This window comes from Lithobates pipiens, unplaced genomic scaffold (assembly GCF_037356315.1).
Source record: "Lithobates pipiens isolate NorthernLeopardFrog02 unplaced genomic scaffold, aLitPip1_a1.2 Scaffold_23, whole genome shotgun sequence".
In the NCBI taxonomy this organism is placed as follows: domain Eukaryota; kingdom Metazoa; phylum Chordata; class Amphibia; order Anura; family Ranidae; genus Lithobates; species Lithobates pipiens.
The window spans coordinates 282,721,236-282,741,775 of record NW_027507785.1 but is presented as its reverse complement, the minus strand read 5'-3'; the positions used below and the strand labels follow the sequence as shown (position 1 = coordinate 282,741,775).

The 20,540-nt window shown below is 42.4% G+C and overlaps 1 protein-coding gene across 2 annotated transcripts in view; it reads right to left on the bottom strand.

Moving 5' to 3' along the window:
* The window catches only part of FAF1 (Fas associated factor 1), a 440,039-nt gene that overhangs the window by 140,446 nt on the left and 279,053 nt on the right, over positions 1-20,540 (bottom strand). The window contains exons 10-12 of one of the 2 annotated variants that reach the window (XM_077450266.1): positions 9,240-9,366; positions 3,595-3,658; positions 358-439 (exon numbers count right to left, since the gene is read on the bottom strand). In XM_077450266.1, the coding sequence (XP_077306392.1) occupies positions 358-439; positions 3,595-3,658; positions 9,240-9,366 (273 nt within the window). Of the gene's footprint in view, positions 1-357; positions 440-3,594; positions 3,659-9,239; positions 9,370-20,540 lie in introns of both variants that reach the window. The other variant, XM_077450265.1, reaches the window with a different exon arrangement.

The window sequence follows — 20,540 nt, the reverse complement described above, 5'->3', positions numbered from 1 at the left end:
GGCGCCCTGCGCCGCTCGTGCATGCGCAGTGGGTGCCCGGCTGTGAAGCCACAGCCGGGTGCCTACAGTACGAATAACAGCGCCACCAGCAGAGCGGGGATCAAGGGGGCGCTTCGTTCCCCCGCATCGCTGGACCCTGGGACAGGTAAGTGTCCGATTATTAAAAGTCAGCAGCTGCAGTATTTGTAGCTGCTGACTTTAAAAAAAAATTTTTATTAGGGGCACCCCACTTTAACAAGTAACCTCTAAAAACAGGCTGCACTTGGCTGTGTAACAATTAATAGGCACTAACTAAAACACACATACACAATGGTCACTTAGCTTAACCATGAAAAATATTTGCAAAAAAGAACTCACATCTCGTGCTTTCCCATAAAATGCCTCCTGGAATGAAGCTTCTAGTGATCCAATGAAGAACACGGGATGGCACTCTCCATACCTAGAAAGGAGGAAAGAAAGGAAAATAAAAACCAAATATGAACTTATTCACTTAGATTGCACAGCTTACCCCTTCTCTGCCTACAATGCCATACTAATGGTCTGCAACTGTGCTATACAGGTTTACTGACCAACAACAGCGGGGGTATGGAGGCGACTCAACTACAGCAGTCAGCTGAACTTTGTATAGTAGAGCACTCAAGATTTCAGGCTTACCAGATACTCAATGTACAGTGTCCATCAGTAAAAGTAGGTTACCTTTTTCCACTCTAAGACTATAAGTGATCACACTACATTAAAAAAAGGGATTGCCGCTTAACCAATTTAGGGCAAGGTGACTATGTCTCTTAGACTCTCATCCTGAAATTCAAACACACACTCCCCAACGCACCCTATAACTCCAAGAGTGAACTAGGTTGGATGGTGTCATAGTTTAAGCAGGGTTGATGATGTCATCGTCTCCACTACGGTAGGCTTAAACATTGCATTGTGGGAAGATTTCACATGCGCCAACATACCCCGATGCACCAGGTCTTACCTGATTGCTCTGGCAGTAAAAGCATCAAGAAACATAGGAACGTTGAGTAAAAGTCTATGGGCTTTGCACTAAGTGGGTAAAATGACAGTTCCTTTAAGAATCATTCACTTCTAACATGACCCATGTATATATCCAGAAAATATACTATTAATGTAGTCACCAAATGTTCCCTGCTGGCATTTAATTGATAAGGAAAGTTCTCATGCCCCATGATGTCTGTACACATCCAATGACAGCAGTTTCAACATGTGATATTTTACACTCTGTAGCCAAGTGTTAAGTTCCTACTGCTGAGTAACTTAACTGTCTTATCCAAGTAGAAAACTGAATACACACAATGTGCCCAACATAATATTCTCAGCAAGGGTCTACTGTCAATCCAAGTTCCTGAAAGGAAGGGATATATACAGATGACTTTTATTGGCAATTGTCTTTTCATTTAAGGCGCAATATTACTTTGTCCATAAAAACTAAATTAAAAACTAAAAGATAAATTTGCTACATTATGCCAGATTTAGATTTTCTCATCACTCACCATAACAAAGTACCCCCTTGTTTATTACTTTTCTGAAAATGCAGTCTGAGCACAGTGCAATAAAGATAAGGGCAGATATACACAACCAGCTATAACATTATCACCACTAACAGATACAGTGAACAACACTGATTATCTTGTATTATATTAGGCAGCATATTAACATGTTGTCCCTCAAGCTGATGTGTTAAAGCTGAAAAAATGGGCAAGAGTAAAGATCTGATTGACTTTGACAAGGGTCAAATTGTAATGGCTAGACTTCTGGGTCAGGTCAACTTAAAAACTGCAGCTCTTGGATGTTCCTGGTCTGCAGTGGTCAGGATCCACCAGAAGTGGCCAGAGGAAGGAAAACGGCAACAGGGGCATGGGCGGCCAAGGCTCATTGATGCACATGGGAAACCAAGGCTGGCTCATGTAGTCCGATCCAATAAAAGAGCTGCTGTGGCTCAAATTGCTGAAAAAGTTAATGCTGGTTCCGATTGAAAGGTGTCAGAAAACACAGTATATTGCAGTTTGCTGCGTATGGGGACTGTGTAGCTGCAGACTGATCAGGGTTTCCATACCGACCCATGTCCACAGCAAAAAGGGTCTACAATGGGCCAGAGAGCATCAGAACTGGATCATGGAGCAATGGAAGAAGGCATCTTCAAGGTGATGATTTGGCCTCCAAACTCCCCAGATCTCAATCCAATTGACCATCTGTGGAATAGCCTGGAAAAATTTGTCCAATACATGGAGGCCTCACCTTGCAACTTACAGGACTTAAAGGAACTTCTACTGATGGCTTGGTACCAGACATTACAGCATAACTTTCGATCTCTAGTGGAGTCCATACCTCAACAGGTGAGGACTGTTTTGGCTGCAAAAGGGGGACCTACCCCATATTAGGTGGGTGTGGTCATAATGTTACGGCCGATCAGTATAGATCTTACCTAGTTTTTGAGCTCCTAAACCACAAACAATACATGTGCAACACAGCCATATGAATTGTCATATTAGTGGTCAATTAGTGGAAAAAAATAGGAGAAAAAATCCAGATGGAGTAGATAGGGACACATGTATGGCTGTAGATAATAGTATCACCGTTATGGCATTAGTCCATCTCCTTACAGCCCAAAGGATAAGTTCACCTTTGTAAATAAATAAATAATAAATGCTTAACTTTTTGCAGGTAAAAAATGTACATTTATTATTTTTTATACATTGCATCCCGTAAAGCATTGCACCCGCAATCAGCAGATCACAGGTGCATGACTGGATACTGCAGACCCTCAGTACACAGTCTACCCATACCACCGATACAGGAAGGCAGTTACTGAATGGTAGGAAGAATCAATGAACTATGAAGGTGCTCACCAGCGCCCTCACAGTTCATTGAGACAAGCCATTAGCTGCAATGGATGATGGTACTTTTAGTCTATTCCTTTACAAAAAAATGATGAGCCCTGCACGGTAGTGCCGTTTTCAAATTGTGACAACGGGTGTGGGTGGGCACACATTGTGACAGTTATTCTTTAAAGTGGTAGTAAACCATAAGAGAAAAAAAAATTCTACGACCTGCAAGGCTGTGACCTGCAGCGGCATTCTGTCACCGCTGCAGAGGCTTTCACCTTCACCCGGTCTTCCTTCAGGGTTCGGGAACTCCGGCCATCTGATTAGTCGAGCCACGATGATATCCCTCCCATGCATGCATGCGCGTGGGAGTCTCAGCTGTGGCACACAGCTCTAAAGGAACGGCACAAGTTCCTCCAGAGCGCATGTGCCGATGACGTCACTGGCTGATGCACGCTAGAATATCTCCTAAACAGGAGATTTTCATTTTACCTACCGGTAAGCTTTATTACAAGCTTACCTGTAGGTAAAAAAATATATATATATCAATTCTCAGGTCTAAGCCACACCCCACTGTGATTCCCCTATCCAATGAGAGCACTTAAGCGGTTAATAACATTCTTATCGCACAGAAGAACAAGTAACAGAAAACAACTTAGTGGGTCTCCTCTAATAAAAGACTTACTTCTAAAAAGCTTAACATGACCGACTGGCTCACTTTAAAGTCTATGACAATCAGCTGCTACATTACCTGGAGGAGAATTCTGCTGTGAACTGCAGCAAAGCATCAGATTCATTTTCAGCATTTTCAGGCACTAAGAAAACAAAGCAATTATTTTAGTGTAAACGGAGATCAAGATAAGTCTAGATTGTTCATGAGAGTTATAAATGACTGCGTCACATTTGATGCTTCTGTGCATGAGAGTGTTACAATAAAGGGGGGCATAAGCAGTGGATGCTAATGAACTGGCCATAACTATTTCTGGTTAAATCATATCTGTAAATTATTCAGACTTGAAGATAAACCATTCTGTCATCAGCACAGAAAATGGTTTTTCACAATGTGGTTTAGCCAAAAAAGGAGGAGATGATGGTATGAGGTAGTTTCACCACCTGCCATCCATAGGATGCCATATGATGCCCTAGGGCAGTGATGGTAAACCTTGGCACCCCAGATGTTTTGGACCATGATGTTCAACTACACTGCAGTGTGCATGAGCATCATGGGAAATGTAGTTCCAAAACATCTGGGGTGGCAAGGTTCACCATCACTGTCATAGGGTTTCAGTGGTTATACTGGGAAGATGCCCGCACTTGCAGGCATCATCCTGGTATAAAAATGTTCAACCAGCGATTCCCTTTAGGGCCAGTTCACACCACATGCAGTCCAGTGCATTTTTTTTTCTACATAAAAAAAAGCATGGAAAGTAGGTTATATGTTTTTCAATGACATAATTCACACAAGTGAAATATCAGTTTCAGTGGGTTCCAGTTTCAGAAAAAATTAATAAAAAAAAAAGTAGAACACGCTGCATTTTTTCTGCACTGAACTGTATGCAGTAAAACTCATCAAAAACGCACCGGAACACACCTAAACGCACTGGGACACAAAGGTGAAGAAAAAAAAAAAAAGCACTAGAACGCTTAACCACTTGCCTCCCAGGCCAATTCTGAGCCTTCTCTCATAAAAATTATGTTTTTTGCTAGAAAATTACTCAGGACTCTTAAATATGATATATATACTTTTTATCAGAGACCCTAGGGAATAAAATGAGGGTTGTTGCAAGTTTTTATGTCACACACTATTTGTGCAGCAATTTTGCAAACACAATTTTTTTGGGGGAAAAAAAAAATCACTTTTATGAATTAAAAAAAAATAAAAAACACTAAAGTTAGCATGATTTTATTTGTATAATGTGAAGGATGATGCTACGCCGAGTAAATAGATACAGGTCATGCTTTTAAAAAAAATAAAAAATTAAAGTTTAGAAACTTCGGTGCTAAAAACAAAAACACACATTTTTTTCAGTCTACCAGTTTAGGGTTGCAGAGGATGTGTAGTGCGAGAAATATTGCTCGCATTCTAACGTTCATTGTGATACCTCACCTGTGGTTTAAATGTCTTTTTTATTGTTTATCTTAATTGAAAAAGTATATTTTTATAATTTCCCTTTTTTTACTTGTTGATCACTTTCATTCCTATTACAAGGAATGTAAACATCCCCTGTAAAAGGAATAGGGCATGACAGATAAACTTTATGGAAAGATCTAGGGTTTATAAGACTCCACATCTCTTCTCTAGGCTGGAAAGCCTGAGATCAAAAAATTGATCTCAGGCTTTCAAGCCGAATACATGGCAGTGTTTACCACTGGCAGGGTTGGACGTAACGTCATAACGTCGCGCCCAGCCTCCGAGAGGCTGGTCCTTGGTCAGCTCTATAGTAAACTTCCACCGCCAAATGCTTTGGAGGTCAGAGGAGAGGTCAGGGGTCTAGTAGACACCAGATTTCTCCATAAAGAGGACCTGTCAGAGCCCATGCTATCACAAGGGATGTTGTTCATCCTTTGTAATAGCAATAAAGTTGATTTAAAAAAAAAGTAAAGGAACACCTACGTAAGTCCCCCACGCATATGTAAACTGAGCAATCATTTTAGCTCCAGACCTCCTATGTAACGCTAAACTGGTAAACTGTAAAGGCTTTTAAAGTGTTGGCTATGGAAGTTATTATTAGGTCCCATAGTCTGGCACTGTTCTACGTGTGTATGCAATTTTTTTTTGTTTCAAAAAATGTATTTAAAATCACAAAACCATAAAAGACGAGTCCAGGTTAACTCTGCAATTCCGTATAAACAATATTGTTATGGACATTTTTGGAATGTTACATTCAATAGACAGTATAGTAAATTAAATTAGACATACTTGGTACTGGCACATCACCAGTGTGACTATGGTCTATGTATTGTATCAGCTGAGAGGTAGACCCGTCATACCGGGTCCCTAACTCACCTAAACCATTTTCCAATTTCTAAAGTACAGAAAGGGAAAGAGAAGAGTATTTAGTTGTGTATGCAATTTTAAAGCATGACATGCTTGGTATCCATTTACTTGGCATATGATCTTTTATATTTTATCAAAAAATTGGGTACTATACTACATTTGTGTGTCCAATAAATTATTTCACCAAACAAATTTGGTTTGAAAATCCACTGTGCAAATACTGTGAGACGTAAGAAATTGCAAAATCCACCATTTTATTCTCTAGGGCCTCTGCTTAAAAATATATATAATGTTTAGGGGTTATATGTAATTTTCTAGCAAGAATTTTTTTTATGTGTATGACAAAATATCAGAATTGACCTGGGTAGCAAGTGGTTAAATGAGAGCTGGTTGCTTTTCTTACTAGAAATGGTCATCTTCATCTGCAATTACAATTCATCCATTAATCAAGGCAAATATTCTGTCTTCTATTGGTGGTGGCAAAATGAAATCATTCCCCGGCATGGTAGGGATAAAAACTGTCGTGTTGGCTCAGAGTGTGAAAACTCTATAGTACTGAAGGAAGATTGCGGAGAGTAAGCAAATACCAGGTGAAAAAAAAAGGGTGTTTTTACGCTGCCCTTCCAGTGCTCCTTGCTGAAAAGGCCCTATAGTTGGGGGCAGCGGCCACTTGTTTATGTTAACCCTTTCATGACTAAGCCTATTTTTGACATTAGGTGTTTACAAGTTAAAATACATATTTTTTGCTAGAAATTTGGAACCCCCAAACATTATATATATATTTTTTAGCAGAGACTCTAGAGAATAAAACGGCGATTTTTGCAATATTTTATGTCACACGGTATTTGCGCAGCGGTGTTTTAAACACAACTTTTTGGGAAAAGGGACACTTTCATGAAATTTAAAAAACGAAACAGTAAAATTAGCCCAATTTTTTGCATAATGTGAAAGATAATGTTTACGCCGAGTAAATAGATACCGAACATGTCACACTTTATAATTGCACGCACTCGTGAAATGACAAAAAACTACGGTACCTAAAAATCTCAATAGGTGACACTTTAAAAAAAAATTCCGGTTAGCAGGTTAGAGTTACAGAGGAGGTCTAGTGCTACAATTATTGCTCTCGCTCTCACGATCGCGGCGATACCCAACATGTGTGATTTGAACACCGTTTACATATGCGGGCGCGACTTCCGTATGCGTTTTCTTTGCTGCGCAAGCTCGCAGGGACGGGGGGGTGCGCTTTAAAAAAAAAAATTCTTATTTATTTTAAAATTAATAAATAGTTTAAAAAAAAAAAAAAAACTTTTGATCACTTTTATTGCTGTCACAAGGCATGTAGACATCCCTTGTGACAGTAATAGGTGGTGACAGGTCCTCTTTATGGAGGGATAGGGGGGTCTAAAACTCTGATCTCCCGATCTCTCCTTTACCCTTCAAAGTATTCAAATCGCCATATATAATATATAGGTCAAGTGACACACTGACACCTTTGCTGCCATAGTGCTATATGCTGGGTGTTCAGTGTGCCCCTGTGCCTTTTAAGGAACGGTGGGCTCCCCCTCCAGGCTCACCCGCCCTCTGCCTATCCATTAAAACACATGTGCTTCCATTGTGGAGAGTCTTAGAAGTTAGGGACTACAAGAAACAGGTTGCCTTGATGGAGTTTGTAGCTTACGCATGTATTTGCAAATGTGCGCAGATACTGTTAGACAGGTCAATTTGGCTGGTCGCAGGCTGGTCGGTAAATTGAGCTGGGAAATTTCTTTGAAAAAATTGTGAGGCGTTAGAAAAAACACATAGTTGATATCTCGCTGGATTGTGGAAAGGTGTATACAAGACTTGGGTGGGGGGCTAGGGATTAAAAAATAAGTAATCCAAAAAAAGAAAGTGTAAAGTCTGCTAATATGAGGGGGGGGGGGAATAGGATTGGCGCTATACCCTTTAAAAAATTGGAGACTTAGGTATACAATTGTATTTGGAATGTTAAATTTCCCTTACAGATTAGGGAATAATGTGTCCCGGCAATATATACCTCTATATTTGTATTCATACATTTAGTATAATACCAGCAGAGGGCATTCCCTCAATTAAAATGGCCGCGGGATTATCCGCACATGCGTGGTGACACATTACCCCCTATATAAGGGAAAAGGTGTATGCAAATGGCAGCTCCAGAGAACGTCTTTGATGACAAAACGCGTAGGGCGTGGCCAGAAAGCATACACCGCTAACTCAGAAGGCGTGCTAGCCGAACGGAATCTTTCCTTTCAATATACACATATGAACGGATGTTTGTGAGTAATACTTTTGCCTATATAATAAATACGAAGTTTTATAAGACATACTGCACCATGGATATGCCTCTTATTCATTACATATAACCAAACACGGCATATGAACGGAGGAACGAAGGTTTCCCGGAACCGCAATAGAGGCAAGCCATAGAGCTACACAGTGGCTGATACTGTGAAGGTTGATCCACCCCGGAAGGGGCCATAACTCTGGTGAGAGCAACTGCATAAAAATAGCCACAGAGCACCGGGAACAACAATTGAAATCTCCTCCACCTTTCACTTCACTTTCACCCGCAGAGGACACCCCACTAATTCATAACCACCTTTTTGAGGGACACTTTTTTACTAATTTTAATTACTTTTTTTACTATTTTTAATTACTATTCTTATTTTCATTTTTACCTTTGCATTTTTCATACTGCTAAATTTTACCAAATTTTTTCACCGTCTTGCATCTTTATTCAACCATGTAATATGCACCTTTCATCACAGTTACACTACGTGAGGACTTGATATGTTTAACAGATAAACAGAATTTTTTTATATATATTTTTATATATATTTTTTATATATATTTCTTCTATATATACCTTTATATATACTTTTTATACTAAGCTCTACTTTTTATTCATATAGTTTTGTCACTAATACCAGTATTTGTTCACCAGCACCTTGCACTTTATATTTTTATTGCATGCTGTTACAATTGTTTAATGATTTATGAATTTATGATTTGTTATAACACTTATGGTCTTTAAAGGATACAATAATTGTTGGTTGACACTAACTGACACATACACAGTTATTCATATCTATTTTATTTTATTATCCAGCCTGCTGGAAATTTCTTGCTAATTGTATACCTAAGTCTCCAATTTTTTAAAGGATATAGCGCCAATCCTATTCCCCCCCCTCCCTATTTCATTTTATTCCTTCCCTTATTGGGTAGGAATTTAAATAGGGGCTGCTCTTACCTAAACCACAATCCATAGCGCGACCTAAAACCCCCTTACTTTTAATATGAGGGGGTAGACTGGTCAGGAGCACAGCGAGCATGCGCCTGTCACATTAGAGGACTGCGTTTGTGGGATCACTTACTCATTGGGGACTTTCGTAGTGCAGAGGCGGAGGACATTCCAAAGAGCTCTCCATCGTCCACCCCAAATTCTGTAGCATCTTCAAAGTCATCTCCATCGCTATCACTGATCATGTGAATATCTGTACACTGCTAAAAAAAAAAATAAGTAATGGTGTTATGTTCTTGAAGACAATGAAAGTTTGAAGGTAATGTACATGGATAAAGTATAGGACATGACAAGTTGCATCCAGCAAGCTAAACAAATGTGACTTCAGAGTTACCTGCTTGTTAGGAAGCAATACACATTAAATTCACCTTTCCATTTTTTCCCCATGCAGTAACAGAATACCATCTGGGATATGACTAGCTACAATGTACAGCACCAAACATATTGCCTCCATTTTCTTATAGATAACCCCCAACCTGGATTCAGCCTTATCCTGACACTTTCTAAACCTTCTTACAGGACAATGAGGTCACTTAATCACATTAGAGAACACACACACATATATATATATATATATATATATATATATATATATATATATATATATTTTTTTTTTTTTTTTCTTGTTTTTGATCTAGTGGGACCAATTGCCTTCAGAAGTAACCTAATAAGTAAATAGTGTCCACCTGTGTCTAACTGAATCTCAGTATAAATACAGTTGTTCTTTGAAGCCCTCAGAGGTTTGTTAGAGAACCTTAGTGAATGAACAAAGCACCATGAAGGCCAAGGAACACACCAGATAGGTTAGGGATAAAGTGGTGGAGAAGTTTAAAGCAGGGTTAGGGTTTAAAAAATATGTCACGCTTTAAAACATCTCATGGAGCTCTGTTCAATCCATCATCCGAAAATGGAAAGAGTATGGCACAACTGCAAACCTACCAAGACATGGCTGTACGCCTAAACTGACAGGCCGGGGAAGGAGAGCATTAATCAGAGAAGCAGCCAAGAGGCCCATGGTAACTCTGGAGGAGCTGCAGAAATCCACAGCTGAGAGAATCTGTGCACAGGAAAACCATTAGTCATGCACTCCACAAATCTGGCCTTTATAGAAGAGTGGCAAGAAGAAAGCCATTGTTGAAATAAAGCCATAAGAATTCCCATTTGCAGTTTGCGAGAAGCTATGTGGAGGACACAGCCAATATGGTGAAGAAAGTGCTCTGGTCAGACGAGACCAAAATAAAACTTTTTGGCCTAAAAGTAAAACGCTATGTGTGGCGTAAAACTAACACTGCACGTCACCCTGAACACACCATCCCCACCGTGAAACATGGTGGTGGCAGCATCATGTTGTGGGGATGCTTTTCTTCAGCAGGGACAGGGAAGCTGGTCAGAGTTGATGAAAGATGGATGGAGCCAAATACAGGGCAATCTTAGAAGAAAACCTGTTAGAGTCTGCAAAAGACTTGAGACTGGGGTGGAGGTTCACCTTCCAGCAGGACAACGACCCTAAACATACAGCCAGAGATACAATGGAATGGTTTAGATCAGGGATATGCAAATAGCAGACCTCCAGCTGTTGTAAAACTACAAGTCCCATCATGCCCCTGCCTCTGGGTGTCATGCTTGTGGCTGTCAGAGTCTTGATATGCCTGATGAGACTTGTAGTTCTTCAATAGCTGGAGGTTCGCTAATTGCATATCCCTGGTTTAGATCAAAGCATATTCATGTGTTAGAATGGCCCAAAGTCCAGACCTAAATCAATTGTGAATCAGTGGCAAGACATGAAAATTGCTGTTCACAGACGCTCTCCATCCAATCTGACAGAACTTGAGCTATTTTGCAAAGAAGAATGGGCAAAAAAATTCACACTCTAGATGTGCAAAGCTGGTAGAGACATCTTCAAAAAGACTTACAGCTGTAATTGCAGCGAAAGGGTGAAAGGTGGTTCTACAAAGTATTGACTCGGGGGCTGAATACAAATGCACCCCACACTTGTCACATATTTATTTCTAACAATTTTGAAAACCATTTATCATTTTCATTCCACTTCACAATTATGTGACACTTTTACATAGTAGGTGAGGTTGAAAAAAGACACAAGTCCAACCTATGTGTGTGATTATGTGTCAGTATTACATTGTATATCCCTGTATGTTGTGGCCATTCAGGTGCTTATCTAATAGTTTCAAGAAACTATCAATGCCCCTGCTGAGACCACCACCTGTGGAAGGGAATTCCACATCCTTGGCGCTCTTACAGTAAAGAATCCTCTACGTAGTTTAAGGTTAAATCGCTTTTCTTCTAATTTTAATGAGTGGCCACGAATCTTGTTAAACTCCCTTCTGCAAAAAAGTTTTATCCCTATTGTGGGGTCACCAGTACGGTATTTGTAAATTGAAATCACATCCCCTCTCAAGCTTCTCTTCTCCAGAGAGAATAAGTTCAGTGCTCACAACCTTTCCTCGTATCCTCCAGACTCTATTAGTTTTGTTGCCCTTCTTTATACTCTCTCCATTTCCAGTACATCCTTCCTGAGGACTGGTGCCCAGAACTGGACAGTATACTCCAGGTGCGGCCGGACCAGAGTCTTGTAGAATGGGAATTATTGCTTTATCTCTGGAGTTAATCCCCTTTTAATGCATACAAATAATCTGTTTGCTTTGTTAGCAGCAGCTTGGCATTGCATGCCATTACTCCACTAGGACCCCCAGGTCCTTTTCCATCCTAGATGTGTTGATCTATCGCATACAATCCCCCAAAAATACATTATGTTTTTTGGTTGCACATGGCAAAATGTGGAAAATGTCAAGGGGTATGAATACTTTTTCAGGGAACTTAAAAAAAAAAAAAAAAGATTTTTTTACATTTCTTTAGTTACTTCCTGGTTACCAGGCCTATGCAAATTATGTCATACATCCCAGGAGTCATCAGGAGGGGAGGAGAGGAGGAGGGATTTTCTCAGCTAAGCACACCCTCCAGCCTGCATGCCTGAGCTAAGGGCAGATGAATTCCAGGAAGTAAATGCTACATAAATCATTTTTCCTTACTCAAGATGGCCAAGGCCAAAAAAGTTGGGGGGTGTTTTTTAAAGTGATTTCAGAGCAAAATGAAGCATAAAGAGGACGGATGAGCTTTGAATATTTAAAATGATTAAAATAGTGTTTTTGGTAGGTGGTGCTCGGGTGCAGTGAAAATCCACTTTAATACATGAGGCCCCATGGCAACACAATAGTGTGAATGGGCCCTAAAGGTTGACTTAAAAAAAAAAAAAAAAAAAATTCAGATTGGAGTATAATTTAAGCTGTTCTATCCCTTGATCAAGGGAACATTCTGATATGTGGTCTTCACTGAAGATAAATGCTGCTTATGTACTATTCATCACTAGCTCACTATGAATTGCCCGAGTTTGCTTTACAAGATTTCCAAATGCTTGGCTGAAAATGGCACTGGAGAAATGACACTGATATTCAAATAAAAACTTACATCTAAACATGTACATAATACCATTGTTGTTTTACCAGATCGGCTTTCATAAAGCAAAAATCAGTGCCTGTTGATATATTCAGTCTATAGATCTAAATACGTTATTGCACACAATGTCCATTATACTCCCACCATCAATTTCCTTGGAACACTATCTCCCTTCAGGAATGTTATAAAACAATACAAATAAGATCAAATTGCTGTTTAATTGGATTAGATCTGTCACTTGCATATAACAGGAGGCAGAAAAGCATGAAGTAAACAATATACTTAAAATGTAATATATGCTTTCCTCCTCTCTATTTATGCAATCTTAAGCTGGGTACACACTATTCTTTTTTTTGTTCAACCCAGAAAAGGCCTGTCAGCTCCAGTCGGAGCCGCCGAAAGGGAGAGGAGAGGGAGGGAAGAGGAGAGGAGAGGATGGGAGAGGAGGGGAGGGGAGAGGAGGGGAGGGGAGAGAGGAGAGGAGGGGAGGGGAGAGGAGGGGAGGGGAGAGGAGGGGAGGGGAGGGGAGGGGCGCCCCCCCCCCAACCAGAACACTCCGATCAGCGTTCTCTGCCATTGGCTGAATGCTGATCGGGAGTCGGTCGGATGCTGGTTTTCCTGCATGCTTGCTCGACAGAAGCCACCCTCTGTCAGACAGACCAGCATCATACACGGGAAAAATGCCTATATGTACCCAGCTTTAGCAGCTGTCCCACAAAGTGAGGCTTTAAAGGAGTTTAAAGGCAGAAGGTTTTTTATCTTAATGCATAGAATGCAATAACATAAAAAAAAAAAAAAGTTCTGTATGTAGCAGCGCCCCCTAATTACTTACCTGAGCCCCGTCTCTCTCCAGCGATGTCCATGAGTGTCTAAGCTGTCCCAGAGACTCCTCCTGATTGGCTGAGACACAACAGTGGTGCCATTGGCTCCCACAGCTGTCAATCAAAATCAGTCAGTCAGGGGAGAAAGGGGCGGGGCCAGGTTGGGGGTCTGTGTCTGAATGAATACACGGAGCTCTGACTCGGCTTGGGTGTCCCCTGTAGCAGACTGCTGGCTGAGGGTCACTCAATAGGAAGAGGAGCTAGGAACAACAAAGAGGGACCCAAGAAGAGGAGGATCCGGGCTGCTCTTCGCAAAACCAACTGCACAGAGGGGGTAAGTATAACATGTTTGTTATTTTTAATAAAAAAAATAAAAAAGCCTTTACAATCACTTGCTGCAAAATAGCGCTATAACATCTTCCCATTGAGCTGTCAAAGGACATCAGGGATACGATTGTAGACCTGTACAAGACTGGAATGGGTCTACAAGACCATCAGAAAGAAGCTTAGTGAGAAGGAGACAATTATTTGCAAATGGAAGAAATACAAAATAACCATCAATCACAATCGGTCTGGAGCTCCATGCAAGATTTTGCCTCATTGGGTGAGGATGATCATGTTAAAAGTGAGGGATCAGCCCAGAACTACACAGGAGGAGCTTGTGAATGATCTCAAGACAGTTGGGACCTCAGTCACCAAACAAACCATTGGTAACACAATACGCCTCCTGAGATGTCTGCAAACCTGGTAACCAACTGCAAGAAACATCTTAGCTCTGTGCTTGCCAACAAGGGTTTCCCCACCAAGTACTAAGTCATGTTTTGCTTGGAGATCAAATATTTAATTTACTCACTGAACTGCAACGTAAGTTATAACATTTGTATCGTGTTTTTTCTGGATTTTTGGTTGTTATTCTGACTGCATCATTTAAAATGCAACTATGATAGAAATAATAGACCCTTCATTTCTTTGTAAGTGGGCAAACTTCAGGGGATCAAATAATTATTTTCTTCACTGTATACTATACAGTGCCTTGCGAAAGTATTCGGCCCCCTTGAACTTTTCAACCTTTTGCCACATTTCAGGCTTCAAACATAAAGATATAAAATTTTTATTTTTTGTGAAGAATCACCAACAAGTGGGACACAATTGTGAAGTGGAACGAAATCTATTGGATATTTTAAACTTTTTTAACTAATAAGAAAATGAAAAGTGGGGCGTGCAAAATTATTCGGCCCCCTTGCGTTAATACTTTGTAGAGTCACCTTTTGCTGCGATTACAGCTGCAAGTCACTTGGGGTATGTCTCTATCAGTTTTGCACATCGAGAGATTGAAATTCTTGCCCATTCTTCCTTGCAAAACAGCTCGAGCTCAGTGAGGTGAGATTTGGGATCATTGTCTTGTTGGAAGATAAATCTCCGTCCCAGTTTCAGGTCTTTTGCAGACTCCAACAGGTTTTCATCCAGAATGGTCCTGTATTTGGCTGCATCCATCTTCCCCTCAATTTTAACCATTTTCCCTGTCCCTGCTGAAGAAAAGCAGGCCCAAACCATGATGCTGCCACCACCATGTTTGACAGTGGGGATGGTGTGTTGAGGGTGATGAGCTGTGTTGCTTTTACGCCAAACATATCGTTTTGCATTGTGGGCAAAAAGTTCGATTTTGGTTTCATCTGACCAGAGCACCTTCTTCCACATGTTTGGTGTGTCTCCCAGGTGGCTTGTGGCAAACTTTAGATGAGATATCTTTGAGAAATGGCTTTCTTCTTGCCACACTTCCATAAAGGCCAGATTTGTGCAGTGTACGACTGATTGTTGTCCTATGGACAGACTCTCCCACCTCAGCTGTAGTTCTCTGCAGTTCATCCAGAGTGATCATGGGCCTCTTGGCTGCATCTCTGATCAGTCTTCTCCTTGTCTAAGCTGAAAGTTTAGAGTGACGGCCAGGTCTTGGTAGATTTGCAGTGGTCTGATACTCCTTCCAATTCAAAATGATCGCTTGCACAGTGCTCCTTGGGATGTTTAAAGCTTGGGAAATCTTTTTGTATCCAAATCCGGCTTTAAACTTCTCCACAACAGTAATACGGACCTGCCTGGTGTGTTCCTTGGTCTTCATGATGCTCTCTGCGCTTTCAACAGAACCCTGAGACTATCAGAGAGCAGGTGCATTTATACAGAGACTTGATTACACACAGGTGGATTCTATTTATCACCATCAGTCATTTAGAACAACATTGGATCATTCAGAGATCCTTCGCTGAACTTCTGGAGTGAGTTTGCTGCACTGAAAGTAAAGGGGCTGAATAATTTTGCACGCACCACTTTTCAGTTTTTTATTTGCTAAAAAAGTTTAAATTATCCAATAGATTTCGTTCCACTTCACAATTGTGTCCCACTTGTTGGTGATTCTTCACAAAAAATTTAAATTTTATATCTTTATGTTTGAAGCCTGAAATGTGGCAAAAGGTTGAAAAGTTCAAGGGGGCCGAATACTTTCGCAAGGCACTGTATATATATATATATATATATATATATATACATATATATACACACACACACACACACACACACACACACACAGTATCTCACAAAAGTTGAATACTGCCACAGGGCAGTATTCCAACATAACGACCCGAGACATACCACCTATAAGACAACCACTGCCTTGCTAAAGAAGCTGAGGGTAAACGTGATGGACTGGCCAAGCATGTCTTGAGACCTAAAGCCTATTGAGTACCTGTGAGGCATCCTCAAACGGAAGGTGGAGGAACTCAAGATCTCCAACGTCCACCAGCTCCGTGATGTCATCATGGAGGAGTGGAAGAGGACTCCAGTGGCAACCTGTGAAGCTCTGGTGAACTCCATGCCCAAGAGGGTTAAGGCAGTGCTGGAAAATAATGGTGGCCACACAAAATGTTGACACTTTGGGACCAACTTGCACATTTTCATTTAGGGGTGTACTCACTTTTGTTGCCAGCGGTTTAGACATTAATGGCTGTGTGTTGAGTTATTTTGAGGGGACAGCAAATTTACACTGTTATACAAGCTGTACACTCACTACTTTACACTGTAGCAAAGTGTAATTTCTTCAGTGATGTCACATGAAAAGATAAAATATTAAAGCGGAGCTCCACCCTAAAGTGGAACTTCCGCTGATTGAAACTCTCTCCCCCTCCGGTGCCACAATTGGCACCTTTCAGGGGGGAGGGGGGTGCAGATATCTGTATAATAAAGGTATTTGCACCCACTTCCGGCATAGATAGCCGCAGATTCTGCGGGTATTTACGCCACTTCCTGCGGAGCCGCCGCTGTCTGCTGGGAAACACACGGATCCCAGAGACAGCGGGACCATCCTTATTGCGCAGCGTGACTCGCGCATGCGCAGTAGGGAACCGGGAAGTAAAGCCGCAAGGCTTCACATCCTGATTCCCATACCGAGGGTGGCGGCGGCAGCACCCGAGAGCAATCGAGAGATCGGCTTCGGGTGCCAACATCGCGGGCGCGCTGGGTGGGTAAGTGTCCATATTTTAAAAGTCAGCAGCTGCAGTATTTGTAGCTGCTGACTTTTAAAAACGAAAAACGGCGCAACACACACACACACACATTACATTTTTGTATCTTGGGGTTGTGTATTATATATTATATATATAAATAAAACAGCTTACCATTTCTTAGATGGGATGGCTGCGATCATTTTCTTTTTTAAGACTTTTACTGCCTTTTATTTTTATCTGGTGATGCTGCCAGTAACACACTTTCTGCCTAAGGCTAAATCTTATCTAAGACGTTTCGTACTAATTTCGCACCATTAGTGGGAAGCAGCAACAGCCGATTTTCGTGAGGCCATCAAATTTGTGTAATCGGGCATGTTGGAAATTTTTTGAAAAACAAACAATTTTCTAATCAATGATGGGAGAATCGTGTGAAAAATGTCATTAGAAAAAAGAAATGCGCATGAGTGCAAGAAAAGAAAATTCCCAGAAAGAAAAGAAAATTCCCAGCCACAAATTATTTTCTGTAGCAACATGAGGTGAAATTGAAGGCTTGGTTGGTCGAACTTCGAAATCAATGGTGGCATCATCTGATCACAAAATGTATGAAATTTCTGATTTTCAAAAGAAAATTCTTTTGAAATTCAACCATGTTTGGCCAGCCTTAGGATGTCAACGCTCACTCACTAAAATCTACCTATAGAGAAGCAGCACCGTCACCCAAGAAAAGAAGTGCAGAGTACCTTTCCCTCTCCTCTACCTTCATAGTATGGGGGGAAATGTTTTGTAGCCCACAGAGAGCTGAAAACAATGTAGCTAATAACAGTGCAGAGCAGGCAGAGAGCCCTGGAAGTTAGAAGCTCATCGGGTTTCTGGCAGGATCAATATGATTGTTTATTTGTTGAAGAGCTATAAAAAAATACTTTTAATATATATTTAACAGACCAAAAGGGAGCAAATAAGAGAAGTTCATTGGTAGAATTGATGTACATTTTAATTGGTTGCTGACCGCCGGCTGTCAAATGACGGCCAGGCGGCGCACCTATTGTGGCGGGAGGCCATCATATGACGGCCTCCCGTTTAAACAGGGAATGCGCGCGATCGTGCGCGCGCATCCCTGTTTCTTCGGTGGCGGCGTGTCGCCACCGAAGGAGGTGAACAGCCATTCGTTATGGCTGTTTACCACGTGATCGGCCGTGATGAAGTCACGGGCGATCACAGATGGTCACACCCCGAACGTGCACGGCGCATGCGCGCGATCGCGAGCGCGTGCACGTCGGTGGCGGCGTGTTCCCCGGGAACACTGCTCGTCACCGACGCTGGTAAACAGCCATTGGCCGGCTGTTTACCCACGTGATCGGCTGTGATCCTTTCACAGCCGATCACAAAAATGTAAACAAACTGCGGTAACGGGATGTTACCGGGTTCTCCTCCTCACACACCGATCGTGTGTGAGGAGGAGATTGCGGTAACATCTCGTTACCGCATACAGTGTACACCAATCATACTGATTGCCCCCCCCAATAAAGAGGACCTGTCACCACCCCTCATAGTACCTGTCAATCACAGTCCATCAGAGTACCTGTCACAGTCCATCAGAGTATTTGAGTACCTGTCCCAGTCCATCAGAGTACCCGAGTACCTGTCACAGTCCATCAGAGTACCCGAGTACCTGTCACAGCCCATCTGAGTACCCGAGTACCTGTCACAGCCCATCTGAGTACCCGAGTACCTGTCACAGCCCATCAGAGTACCCGAGTACCTGTCACAGCCCATCTGAGTACCCGAGTACCTGTCACAGTTCATCTGAGTACCCGAGTACCTGTCACAGTTCATCAGAGTACCCGAGTACCTGTCACGGCACATCAGAGTACCCGAGTACCTGTCACGGCACATCAGAGTACCCGAGTACCTGTCACGGCACATCAGAGTACCCGAGTACCTGTCACGGCACATCAGAGTACCCGAGTACCTGTCACGGCACATCAGAGTACCCGAGTACCTGTCACGGCACATCAGAGTACCCGAGTACCTGTCACGGCCCATCAGGGTACCCAAGTACCTGTCACGGCCCATCAGGGTACCCAAGTACCTGTCACGGCCCATCAGGGTACCCGAGTACCTGTCACAGTCCATTAGAGTACCTGTCACAGTCCATTAGAGTACCGAGTACCTGTCACAGTCCATCAGGGTACCCGAGTATCTGTCACAGCCCATCTGAGTACCCGAGTACCTGTCACAGTCCATTAGAGTACCGAGTACCTGTCACAGTCCATTAGAGTACCGAGTACCTGTCACAGTCCATTAGAGTACCGAGTACCTGTCACAGTCCATTAGAGTACCGAGTACCTGTCACAGTCCATCAGGGTACCCGAGTACCTGTCACAGTCCATCAGGGTACCCGAGTACCTGTCACAGTCCATCAGGGTACCCGAGTACCTGTCACAGTCCATTAGAGTACCGAGTACCTGTCACAGTCCATTAGAGTACCGAGTACCTGTCACAGTCCATTAGAGTACCGAGTACCTGTCACAGTCCATCAGGGTACCCGAGTACCTGTCACAGCCCATCTGAGTACCCGAGTACCTGTTCCAGTCCATCTGTGTACCAGATTACCTGTCACAGTCCATCTGAGTACCCGAGTACCTGTCACAGTTCATCTGAGTACCCGAGTACCTGTCACAGTCCATATGAGTACCTGTCACCGCCCTTCAGAGTACCCAAATACCAGTCACCAAACCATCAGAGTACCTGTCACCAGGCCATCAGAGTACCTGTCACCAGGCCATCAGAGTACCTGTCACCAGGCCATCAGAGTACCTGTCACCAGGCCATCAGAGTACCTGTCACCAGGCCATCAGAGTACCTGTCACCAGGCCATCAGAGTACCTGAGTACTTGTCACCAGGCCATCAGAGTACCCGAGTACTTGTCACCAGGCCATCAGAGTACCCGAGTGCCTGTCACCAGGCCATCAGAGTACCCGAGTACCTGTCACCAGGCCATCAGAGTACTCGAGTACCTGTCACCAGGCCATCAGAGGATCCGAGTACCTGTCACCAGGCCATCAGAGTACCCGAGTACCTGTCACCAGGCCATCAGAGTACCCGAGTACCTGTCACCAGGCCATCAGAGTACCCGAGTACCTGTCACCAGGCCATCAGAGTACCCGAGTACCTGTCACCAGGCCATCAGAGTACCCGAGTACCTATCTCCAGCCCATCAGAGTACCCGAGTACCTATTTGCAGCCCATGTCTCATAGAATATACGTTGGGGTGTTTGCTTTCCAAAATGGGGTCATTTTGCGGGGAATTTCACTGTCCTGGTGGTCCAGGACCTTCAAAAGTGTGATTGGTAGGAATGAAATGAGATGTGTCATTTATGCTCCTAGAACGCCTGAACGTACTACTTCAATGTTCGGCCTCTCTTTGTGGCCAGGCTGTGTAAAAGTCCTACACATGTGGTATCGCCATACTCGGGAGGAGTAGCAGAATGTATTTTGGGGTGTAATTTTTGCTATATACATGCTATGTGTTAGAAATATCTTATAAATTGACAATTTTGTGTAAAAAAAAAAATGCGTTTTAATTT